A 13,037-nucleotide genomic window follows, 5' to 3' on the forward strand; every position below is an offset into this window, starting at 1 on the left:
CCACAAAAATATAACACTTGTAACATGCAATGATTATGAGTCAATTCCTACTATTCTTTTATGTGAGTAAATGATCTCATTTTTCTCTTGATTGAGCTGAAATTTATATGCTTTGTAATTCATGTCCCATTAACTCATCTTCATTTGAGCTCATAATGCAGTTAATTCTCACTTACTTATTTGTAGTAAAAAACACGTGTAAACCGATCCAAAAATTCATAGCTACAAGCCAATAAAGTATGAGTTAGATGGCTATAACTTTTACCTCGCAATTCTGAATTTTGTTCCGCATTTCTTGTTATCACCAGATACGTTGACGGAGGAGACTTGGAGTTGTGATGACCAACGGTTTTGCAGCAACCGCCAAAGTTTTGACTCTTGTCGTCTCTCATCTCGTCTTTGAGCTGGCCACTTAATGTAAATACCACAACCACATTTTCTATGAGAACCATTTCTTTTTTAGGTATGGTATTATTACTAATTAACCTTACAGTTACTGACATACTAAACAACAGTGGTACAACAATCGTAATTAATATAATACAATATTCTCATTTCCATTTGATCAAAAAATTAGGCAGGATTTCAATCTCAAATTGATAAATTAGACTTCTTACCTTTTGGTTTTGGTTTTTGACCATTATGCTTCTTTAATGCAAGCAGATTCCAGGTTTATGCCTTATCTCCCTTCTGTGATTGCTACTGCTACAATGCTGCATGTAATTAATGGTGTAAAACGAAAGCCAACCACTAAGTATTCTTGGAATCGAGAAGGTGAGTTTCCTTTCCCATTTATTGAATTGAATTGAATTCTACTTTATCTTTCCATTTTGAACAAGAAAATCTCATTACAGACTGGATCTTGAATTTAGACAACGTCCAAACAAGACAAGGTGGATGATTGTAGTCAGCTCATAATGGAAATGCATCAAGAGACACTGGCAGTCAATCAAACAAATGCAAGTTTAGCCAATGAAGAACACATAGACTCTGAAGAGACTCCAAAGACGGTGCAAGAGCTAAAGCCAATGAAGTTTGGAGACCAGAAGCTTGAGCAAAAAGATCTCTTGGAGGGGATTTGAAAGATTTACAAGAGCTATGTGGACAAAATGCAAAAATTGGACGTCTTGAACTTGCAGACCATGCATGCGCTTGGTGAGTTCACCATCTAAACTTTCTGCTTGATCTTTCTGATTTATGGTTCAAGCAGGATTTATTTTTGGGCTTGTAAACCTTTGTTACTGTTAATGTTCTTATCAAGGTACCATGATAAAGAACGTAAGACTTGTTTAACCCATGGCTGATCATGCTGCAATTTTTTTTTTTCTCTAAAGAAATCAAATAGAAGAAAAGAAGTAGGTGAGAAGAAGAAGGTACATGTAAAGAGTTAGAGAGAAAAGTGAAAGGGGAAATGTTCATTTCAAAGAGGAAGAAGAGTATAATCGTTATAAAGACCACGGAAGCAGCAAACACAATGTTCACTTACTTTTTATCGCACATTTTCATGCTGCTGCTGATTGTGCAAATTTATATTTAAGTGATATATTTTTCTTAGTTGAGGTGTAAGATAGGAAAAAAAAAATTCAGGTCTCTATTAAATAAAAACATAATAATTTAAGTATTTAGAAATGTATTTAGTCATTTTTAATACATTAATAATTACAACATTTAAACATACCAAAATCTTTCTATTTTATTTTTTCCATCTTTTACGAGCAATATAGAATTTTTTTTTTTTTACAAAAACCTTCAAATATGAATTTTGTAAATACAAATGATAAAAGAAACAAATTTCAATTTTTTATTAAACAATAATTACAGTAAATTGTATATGCTTAGTTTTTTTCTTTTTTAAACTGGTTGTATGTGCATAGTTATTAATATTTGGTTCACAATTTTTTGTAAGAGGGAAAGTAACAGCTGATTATTTCGGTGATTGATTACTTGTACTTTTAGAGAGGGGGGGGAGGGTTGTTGTAAAATAAAGATCTCACATCATTGAAATATTTGATATTAATTTAATTTATATATTAATTAAAAAATTTTAATTAATAAGTTAACTTTTAAATTAGGCCGAAGGCTTAAAATAGAAACTTGTCCTTTTTCACAATCAAATTTAATGTTCTTAAAACAGTTATTAAAATTGTATATACGACAATGTCCGGCTTGCAACGAAGGCAATTACTATCTTGGCCCAGTTTTATCTTTTTATTTACCGTTTTTTTATAATAATTAAGAAAATAATTAAATTATTTAAATTATAATTAAATTTATTTAATTTAATTAAATTATTTTTTATTTTTCCTAATAAAAAAGTGAGAGATATAATAAAATAAATTATAAAAAATTATTAAAAAATTATCAAATTTAATTAATATATTTTAATATTTTCAAAGTGAGATAATTTTAAATAAAATAATTCTTAAAAGTGATATATAAAAATGGACAAAGGCATTATATTTGTGAGCTGAAGTCAACAATGACAGCCCGATCAAAACAAACACATGACAATAATTTAACTAAATAACAATTAGATTTTCTTTTTCTTAGAAAAGTGAATTTATTTTTAATATTTTTACTCAATTTACTCAAAATTTTTAATTTAAATTTAATTTAATCTAAAAATAAAAAAATTAAACATTTAAATTTTTTAATTTTTGATTTTAAATTAAAAAATTAAAATTTTTATTTACTTTAAAAAATTAAAAAATTTTACTCATAAATTTAAATTTTTTAATTAAATTAAATTTAAATTAAAACTTTTAAATTAATTTTAAAAAAATAAAAATAAATTAAATTAAACTTTCTCGATAAGTATACGAATGGAATTGAACATAGTGCCATCTCATAAGTCACACTAAACTATTTATACTTTTTTTATTTTTTTTTCCATTTCAATCCTAAAACTCTTAGGATAAGCTTATTATAACCTTGCAACTTGTTATTTATATTTAGGCAAATTATGTTTTTTATTGTTAAATTGATAGCTTAACAATGTGGAATCCGAAATTTCAAGTGATCAATAAAATATACAACTCTAATTACATTAAAAAAAAAAAAGTATTGGCTCTACTGGATTTTCCTTAACGAATATTGAGAGATGGGAAATGGAAAAGGAGACTAACTTTATAATTATAATTAACTAGAATAACATATTTTTCATATATTTTCTTGTCATATTCTTTGAGTTTGTAACTGATCAAGTCCTACAATAATATGATTTGTTAACTTTTATTTCAACACCATAATTATAAATAGAAGAAAATCTAACAAATTAATCTTGACAACTTTATATAATATTACCCTAATTAACTAATTAATTATTGCATCTCGGTTTCATTATTGCAATGAGTTTTGTTATTATCATCTTAGTTTTCATAACTTTATTGTGCATGTAACTTTGTCACCTGTAAAGTAGATCGATCCTCTGCCTAATTAAAGATAAAAAAAAAAAAAAATCCATAAATTTTACAGTCAAATTCATTATTTCAAAGAATAAACAAAATTTACGGTTTAGATAACCGAACTGACGCTATGATCGTACTAATTCACTTCTTCACTACATATATATATATATATATATATATATATATATATATATATATATATATATATATATATATATATATTTTTTTTTTTTTCATCTGCCCTTTTAGATATAAACAAGGACTTCTTAGAATGAAGCAAATTAACTAGAGAAATAAGACAATAGCATTAGACATGTTGAGCAGTGTATCAGCTGCTACAAAAAAAAAAAACCAATGCTGATATATCATCATAATTCAAATGTTGCTGGAAATAAGTCATTCAAACTAGCTGATGCTAGAAAATATGGATCATGAAGATTAAGATGATCTTCATGTGCTTCCACAACAATATTTTAGCAATTTGTTATATATTTTTGTTAAATTTTCTTGCATATAAAGCCTTCTCTATTCAATAAAAGTATTAGACCTTTCAGTCTTAATATGGTTCTTTAGCAAAGTAAATGCTTTGCCTCTATATCCTTTCTTTGAAAACCAACGAGACATCAAATAAAACCAGGAATATATCAGTCTTCGTTGAAACTGAATGTCTCTGTTGGCAGAGTAGAAAGGCAAGTCATGTTGTTGATTGTTTTATAAATATGAAAGCCAGAATGGAACACTATCTCTAGACAAATAAAACAAGAAATAATAGTGAACATCAAAGTAAAACCATCAATTGAGAAATTAATAAGCAAATTGTGGGTACCTTTCTCTTTCTATTGTTGAACCATATATTCTCGTCATGCAAATAATAGACAGAGGAATTGGGCTCTTGAGATGTTCTATGCAATTCAGCCAATAGTTCGTGAGAAGCCCTCCCTCAAAGCCATTAGCACGTACCTCAATTTGTTCATTGAAGCAAAGCGGATTGATTTGGCCAAGAAATTTCTATTCCATGCCATGGGGTGTCTCAAAATAAGACCAAATACTGTATTTTTAACATGTTGGTTTAGTATCACTGCAAAATTGGGGATCTTGAATTTGCTTTTGAAGTTGTGAAGCAGATGAAGAAGTCTAGTAGGTCTTATCCTAATTTGATTACCTACTCAACTGTGATGGATGGGCTGTGCGAAAGTGGAAGGCTCAAATAAGCAATTAAATTGTTCGAGGAAATGGTCTTTTACTTACAGTGTTTTGATTAATGGCTTTTGCCATGGCGGGAAAGTTGATAGGGCCAGGAAAATAATGGAGTTTATGAAAGTAATGGTTACACCCAAATGTATTTAATTATTCAGTCCTGGATTTTGTAAAGAAAGCAGATTGAAGGAGAATTTTAGGGTTAATGAACCCTAACAGAGAATTATAAGAGAAGTAGGGAAATTTTAGAGGAGAGAGAGAGAGAACAGAGAAATAGTTGATAGAGAATTGAGAAGTATTATTTCTTTGATAATTCTTGAATGAATTACAAGATTGGCTTGTTTGAGAATTTATATCTCAACTCAGTAACTACTTCCTCTAAAGTCAAACATAACAGTTATCAATTCTGCTACAGAATTAGTTATACACTCTAGCTTTCTTTTTCGCTAATATTCCCCTTCCTATTACTATTACACTTTCTTCTATAATATGTAACAGCCCCATGCAATTCATCTAACAAATCATCAATAATAGGGATTGGAAACTTATCCTTGATTGTCAAGTCATTGAGTCTCCTATAATCAACACAAAATTTCCATGTCCCATCTTTCTTCTTCACTAAAAGAACAGGAGAAGAATAGGGGCTAGTGCTAGGTTGAATGATGAAAGAGGAAAGCATATCTTTTACCAATGTTTCAATCTCTGTCTTCTGGTAATAGGGGTATCTGTAAGGACTAATATCAACAGGCTGAGCATCATGCTGTAGAGGAATAGCATGATTGTGACTTCTAAAAGGTGGTAACCCTTGAGGCTCTTCAAAAATGCTATTATATTTCTGGAGTAATTGTTGTAGTCTCTCATCACACCCAAATTGGAAGTAGCTGATAGCAAGGAGTAGTCAGAATGCATAACACAGAACAAAGGAGTCTGAAAATCCTTACCATCTTTCCTCAATATATTGGCAGAATACCAAAGCCCAGACTGCAGCTTACCCTCTCCAATGCCATGCAAAACTACTGATTTTCCTTCCATAGTAATAGTAATTGTTGATGCCTTCAAGTCAAACAGTACTGAATTATGCTTCTTTAATCAATCCACTCCTAATATCATATCAAAACCCCCTAAATCCAGAATCTTCAAATCAAAATTAAACTCATTATTGTCCATTTTCCATTTAAATTGCTGACACTGTAAATCACACCCTAACTTCCTCCCATCTGCCACTGTAATAGCAGTGTATGGTGTTGAAATCAAGTCCAATTTCAATTTTTAAGCTATTCTTTTATCAAGGAAACTGGTGGTACTACCACTGTCAATTAATATCACCAATTGCTTGTTCTTATGAAGCCCCAACATCCTTATTGTATCAATGCCATGACTACGTTCCAGTGCATGAACTGACAGAGTATTGTCTTCCATATTTCCCCTTTCCTCCATCTTCATTCCAGCTTCAAACCACTCCTCTTCACCTCCATCATCATCCTTCTCCTTGGCGCAAATTACATTTAATGATTTTTGCTTACATTGGTGCCCTAGAAAATACTTGTCCCCACATCTGTAACATGGTTTAGGTTGATTCTTAATAAGGTTTGAAGAAGAATTTGTTGGTTTATTTACTGAAGATGAAGTAGAAACAGATAGTGGATTGGGTGAGTTGGTACTGGATTCAATTTTAATTGTCGTAGGACTGGGTCTATCTAAATTTAGTGGTCTTGGAGGGTTTTGATAGGTCTGATATGGCTTGGCATATTGGTTTGGGTAATTAGTTTGATATGGAATTGAAGGGACAATAGATTGGCTTCTAAAAGATTTGGAAAAATTACTGGCATTCTCAGGTTTTTTACTGACTTCTAACACTTATTCTTGAAGCCTAGCTACTTCTATAGCCTGAGATAAGGGAACAGGCTTCATCATTCTAACAACCAACCTAATTTCATCCTTTAAACCCCCCATAAAAGCTGATATAAAATAGGATTCCCCTAATTTAGGCATTAATCTCTCCATTCTTATTCTCAATTCCTCAAATTCATCTTGATATTCTTCTAAAGATCCCTCCTGCCTCAGTTTCATAAAGCCCTCTACTAAATCCTCTAGCCCTTCATCCCCAAATCTACTGCAAATTCCCTTCTCAAATTTTTCCCAAGAATGTACTCCACCCTTGTTCCAATTATGGAACCATGCATCAGCCCTATCCACCAAAAATAGGCTCGTTATTGGTACCTTTTGATCAATAGGAACCTTATAGATCTTAAAATATTTTTCACACCTTCTCAACCAAGCCCTAGGTTCTTTCCCATCAAAAGTAACCAACTCTATCTTGGGAAAAATCTGTGGCATACCTTCCATAAAAGAAAATTTTCTAAGGTTGTTATTAAGGTTACCTATATTCTGTAAATTCTGGATCCTTGTAGGGTTAGGTAATAAACCCATGCCATTTCCCAAAACTGACTGAGATCCAACATTTTCAGATCTACTTCCACCTTCCCCATAATTACAAACTTCCTTACTCCTTCCAGCACTCATGTAGGCTCCCAATTCTTCCAAAATGACATTCTGACCCTTGGTTTTCTTCATCATATCTTCTGTAAATTCCTTCAAATCTCCAGCAGTTCTTGAAGCCACTTCTTGCAGATTCCGAGAAACTTCTTGCAAATTCCTCATTTGTTCTTTTAGCTCAGCAATCTTCACCATTTCAGGACTCACCACAACTGATTTGGTCATATTTCTGACTTCCAGGAACCAATTACCCACTGATTCTTGGATCTGATTGCTCTGATACCAAATGTTAGGGTTAAGGAACCCTAACAGAGAATTATAAGAGAAGTAGGAAAAATTTAGAGAAGAGAGAGAGAGACAGAGAGAGAGAGAGAGAGAGAGAGAGAGAGAGAGAAATAGTTGACAGAGAATTGAGAAGTATTATTTCTTTGATAATTCTTAAATAAATTACAAGATTGGCTTGTTTGAGAATTTATATCTCAACTCGGTATCTACTTCCTCTAAAGTCAAACATAGCAGTTACCAATTCTGTTATAGAATCAATTATACACTCTAGCTTTCTTTCCTGCCAATATTCCCCTTCCTATTACTATTATACTTTCTTCTATAATATGTAACAAAGGCCAAAGAGGTTTTAGATGAGATGGCAAGCATAATATAGTTGGCTATACTACAATGATAAATTGCTTCTGCGGTTCAGGAAGAATAGATGGAGCCATGGAGTTGCTTAAAGAGATGAGAGAAATGAAGTGTGCAAGGCTGATGTCGTAACTTTTAATGTGTTCCTTAAAGGTGTGTACAGAGAATGCAGGTTTGATGATGCTTTTGGGATGCTCGAGAAACAAGCTTATGAGGGCGTTTATCTGAACAAAGGAAGTTACAGGATTTTTTTGAATTTCTTGTGCCGAAAAGGTGAACTGGAGAAGACTTGTGAACTGTTGGATTTGATGTTCAGTAGGCTTTGTTATCCATTATGCAACTTCAAATGAATTGTTGGTTCGCCTTTGTAAATCTACAATGGTAGATGATGCTGTTACAGCATTGTTTGGATTAGCAGAAGTGGGATTAAAATCAGGACCTTATTCCTTGGCTGTTTTAGTTGAATATATATGCAGAGAAAGAAAATCGTTATTTGCAATTGAACTGCTTGGTGAGTTAGTTACCAAAGAAGCTGGAAATTGTACCCCATTTTTATCTCAATTAATGAAATTTATGAACTTTAATCCTTGTTGCTTATCCACCATCTATGTTTTTCAAGCAAATGTTATAAATTCCTTCATTAATCACTATTCTATTTTTTTGTGCTTTCATGCAACTTTTGAAACCTTCTCCCTGTTTCTGTGTTTGGTTAGTTGGTCACTATTCTGAAGCTTTTTGAATCACCTGAATCCCCTTGTACTAAAAGCAACTTAAGCTTTACAATTATATATATTTTAATTTTTATTATCTCAGAATAAATAATTTAGTTCTCAAAATAAATTTTTTCTTATGAGATTGGCTCCATGAATAAGCAGATAGAAAATTAACATCTTAATTGCTCCTGCTTTCTTATTTATTTATGGATAAAGTTTGAAGACTCTCAATTTATAATGAAGAAATGATAGTATTGCAGTCCTATCATGTCATATTCTAAAAACAATTATGATGCGCGAAGGGAAACCTTCATCAAATCAACAATCACACACCAAACACAAGACAATCTTCATAAATTTAAATCTACAAATATGGAGAACTTCTCCTTTTCGACAAAACACATTCCACCAAAATATTTCCTTTTTTTTCACGCATAATTTTTCACCAAATATTCTCCAAAAACTCTATCAACTCCAAGAGTTTAGCATAGCATGCACGTTTTAATGACACAATAATATTATTAGATACAAATTTCAATGTCATAGAAGTCTGAGACTTGATAGCCTAATAGCAGATGAACTAGAGTTGCAACGCCACAACAACAAAAGCATAAAACCTCCTTGGCAGTAGAAAGCCATGGACTAAATGAGAAGCTCAGCACCATCAATAGAAAGTACCTATTTCGTAAGCAACATAGAGAATAATTAAGCAGCATAGAGAATAATTAAGATAATGAAAAAAAGAAGATTATATAGAAGATTTAGATTTTCCAGGAAATATACCTGTACTGTTAGTGGAGCTGCAAGAACTGAACTTAGCACATCATTCCAAGTCCTTGTGCAAGTGTTTCACCAAGTCTGAATCACCAAGCTTGTAGTATTTAAAATTGAGTCCTGTAATCTTATATGAGAAGAGGACTGTTGGTATATGCTTAACTTTCCAATAGTCAGGACCTTCATCTGGTAGCATTTCAATTGCAAATTCTCTCTTTATGTCCTCAAAATCCAGCTTTTTGAGATTTCTCAGAAACTGGATGTCAGAGGGCACCTCCTTCAAATTCGGGCAAGGCCCAATAATTAGCTCTTCAAGAAGAGGAAGTGATCCTTGGTCTATTATGAGCACATTCAATGGAGTCAAGGAACGTAGATGCAGCACCTTGAGTTTTTGAAAGCAGTCTCTCCTAAAATGCAATTGCTCTCCATTGTATCCCTTATAAATCCTTAATCTTTGTAGATTAGGTAAAGCTTCGAGGTCCTGCATTGCACCTTCTCCTAATCTGGAACAAAATAGATCGAGTTTAACCAAACTCGTTTGCTTGACAATCCAATTTGGCAACTCCATTAATGGGCCATGTAGGTAGAGACGTTGAAGGAGAGGAAGGGGATTAGAAATTGATTCCAGATCCAGAAATTCATCCCCATGTATTGAAAAGACACTCAGACTGCGAAGGCAAGTCATCTTCTCCAACGCAGAGCACAATGCGATGACCTTTTCTCTTTTCAATTTCGTGATCCCTAATGATCGCAACTGTGTCAAACATCTCAAGCCCATGTCATCATCTACTTCGATGTATTCAAGCTTTTGTAAGGCCTTTAGACACCCAATGTTGCCGTGCATCTTCAACCCACGATAGGTATTAACATCAAAATCATCATCGAAATTAACGGAATAGGCCTGAAGATGTCGCAATTCAGGCAGCCTATTGATCTCAGCAGGCAGATCATACGCAAGGGAATCTCTCAAATCCAAAGTCTCTAGGTTGCACAGCTTACCAATGGTTGTTGGTATCATCTTTACCTTTGTCCTTCTTAGGCTTAAATATCTCAAATGCCATAAAGTTCCCAATTCTTTAGGAATGTGATCCAAAGGTGCTCCTTCAAAATCTAGAGCTCTCAAAAGCTTAAGATTTGTAAAGAATGAACTAACCAAAGATTTTGGCAATTCATGTACTCCTAAAACAATAATAGAATGAGTTTGAAAATTGCTGCTACTTTCTGGAATATGTGTTGCTCCACCATAAATTGAGAGGTGCCGGATTCTTCCATTCATACTCTCATATGTTTCTAATGAGACTTGATGGAAGCTTAATTCTTTGGATACAGAAAGAAAAACCTCCCTTACCAAATCATGGACCTTGCATTCTTTCGCCCTACCATCAATGCTAACACTGGCCACTTGAACCAAGCTTCTGTGAAAGAGCTCGATTAAGTATTCCTCTGCAATATCTTCCAATGTTACGCCTTGCCTTTCTTTTATGAAGCCCTCAGCTATCCACAATCGAATTAATCTTCGACAATTAATAGCGTAATTCTCTGGAAAGAGGCTCAAATGCAAAAAACAAGATTTAAGATGGTAAGGCAGATCATGATAGCTTAGGGATAAAATTTTTGCAATACTTGAGAGCCGCTGATCACTTGCTAATGCTGAACCAAGTCCATTGCACAACCTTTGCCACTCTGATGTACTCTTGTCTTTAGTTGCTAATAAACTACCAATTGTCACAATGGCTAAGGGCAATCCTTCACATTTTTGAACGATAGCCTCTGACAACTCTTGCAACTCCAATGGGCAATTTCCCTCGTTCAATTGGAATACCTTCTTGCAAAACAGCTCAAAAGCTTGGTCACGAGGCAAAGGTTGAAGTTCGTGGACATGATAAATTGAAGACTCTTTAGAGGAAGGGGCAACATCTACCCTTCGAGTCGTGATAATGATTCTACTGCCTTTGTCATTATCAGGACAATCATTCCTTATATATCCCCAGAAATCAATACTCCAGACATCATCAAGAACAACTATATACCTCTTCTCTGATAAATACTCTCTCAGCTTCGTAATCAGCTGCGACTCTTCCATATTCTCTATTCCATCGAATGCAGGCTGTGGCTTTTCTCGTTGCAATTGCTTTATCATGGTCCTCAGTAGCTCCTCCTTCTTGTAGGATTGAGATACTGTGATCCAAGCCTTGCAATCAAAGTGTGATGAAGCCCTCTCAGAGTCGTATACCTTCTTGGCAAGGGTGGTCTTGCCTAATCCTCCCATGCCCACCACTGAGATCACAGCTCTCTTGGATGTTCCCTCTAACAATAAATTGACCACTTTACTTTTTGGAGCTTCGATTCCCACAAGTTCAGCTTCCTCGATGAACAAGGAAGCCAGCCGAGGGTCATTCCATGTATTAGGCCCCTCATTGCCTCCTTGTTCTAAAGAAGAACTGAAGTTATATCTGTCGCATCTTTCCCTTATTACACGAACTGATTTCTTGAATTCTTGAATCCGTGAGGCTATCTGGTGGCGTGGCTTTAATTTCATGGCCAAGCGAGTGATCTTATGCAACAAATTATGGCGATCCCTGTTTCGAGCCAAATGCTGCGTGTAATCATCGATGACATCTTCTATGCTGTAAGACAGTTTTCTTACTTGTTTGACCCAGGCATTGAGATTGCTATCGACTCCTTGATCCGCCCTGGCATCTGCATCTCTGAGGAAAGATTTGATGCTTTCCAGTTCGTCCTTGACGTCTGCAATTTCTTTATGGACACCAACCAACAGCTTAACTTCTGAGGTCAGCAACAAATCCAGCTTCTCAATTGCCTTACTCACAACAGCGTCGGTCATTTCTCAACCTTTTAGTTACAGCTACAGACTCGTTGCGGCTGAGGGGCAAGGAGAAGGGAGAGAGTAAATGTAGAATGCAAAATTAAATTCGCAGTTCTCTTAACAAAATTCTATTTTATCTTGTAAAATGGACACAACGTAGCCAAGCAAATATACAAGGTAACTGAAGAATCCTTCTTTAATAGCCGCTGTTGAATTTCATAGCATAAAAATGAGAGAACTGAACATAAGTTTTTCTGGAATAGAACATATGCACTCAATCACTTTCATTAACATAAAGCTCCTTGTATAGGAGACACATTACAAAAGCAGTACATGAGCCATACCTACTGCAGAATTACTTTTCAGAATTTACTCCATAAATTATGCATTATCACTCCTTTACACCAAACATTATACTAACTAAAGTTAACATACAAAATATCTTTGACTTTTGAGTCTCTAAGGAAACTCTTACAGCTCTAACACTCCTCCTTAAGAGTTTTCTTTGAGACTCCAAGTATTTCTCTGAGAATTTCAAATCTTTCTCTTGGTAGAGGCTTGGTCATAATGTCTCATTGTTCTTCAGACCTGCAATGCATCATCTTAATTTCATTGTTCTTTTCAGCTTCTTTGATGGAGTGAAACTTCACATTAATATGCTTTGTCCTACCATGTTGCACTGGATTACTTGCAATTGCAATAGCTGATTTGTTATCACACCATAACACAGTAGGATCACTTTGTTCTTGTCCCAAATCCTTCAGTATTTTTCAAAGCCAAATGGCTTGATTTGTAGTAGCAAATGAAATGTATTCAGCTTCAGTGGATTGGGCCACAACCTCTTGCTTCCTTGAATTCCAAAGAAACACTCTGATCCAAATGAGAAAACATATCCCAAGTGCTTTTAGAATCATCTACACAAATGCCCAATCACTATCGAATACCCTTCCAACTTTGCTTCTTTTTTTAAACCATATTCCATAA

General features: G+C 34.0%; 1 protein-coding gene and 1 pseudogene across 1 annotated transcript; one reads left to right on the top strand and one right to left on the bottom strand.

Annotated features, from left to right (window-relative positions):
• Window positions 1-1,109: 1,109 nt before the first annotated feature.
• On the top strand, window positions 1,110-8,478 carry LOC110666864 (pentatricopeptide repeat-containing protein At5g18475-like; annotated as a pseudogene).
• Window positions 8,479-8,777: 299 nt separating this feature from the next.
• LOC110666840 (disease resistance protein RPM1) lies at window positions 8,778-12,255 on the bottom strand. The gene is made up of 2 exons (XM_021827478.2): window positions 9,236-12,255; window positions 8,778-9,130 (listed from the first exon to the last, which is right to left on the bottom strand). The coding sequence occupies exon 1, from the start codon at window positions 12,069-12,071 to the stop codon at window positions 9,276-9,278; it is 2,796 nt and encodes a 931-aa protein (XP_021683170.2). The 5' UTR covers window positions 12,072-12,255; the 3' UTR covers window positions 8,778-9,130; window positions 9,236-9,275.
• Between the last annotated feature and the right edge of the window lie 782 nt (window positions 12,256-13,037).

This window comes from Hevea brasiliensis, chromosome 4, assembly GCF_030052815.1.
Source record: "Hevea brasiliensis isolate MT/VB/25A 57/8 chromosome 4, ASM3005281v1, whole genome shotgun sequence".
Taxonomy (NCBI): domain Eukaryota; kingdom Viridiplantae; phylum Streptophyta; class Magnoliopsida; order Malpighiales; family Euphorbiaceae; genus Hevea; species Hevea brasiliensis.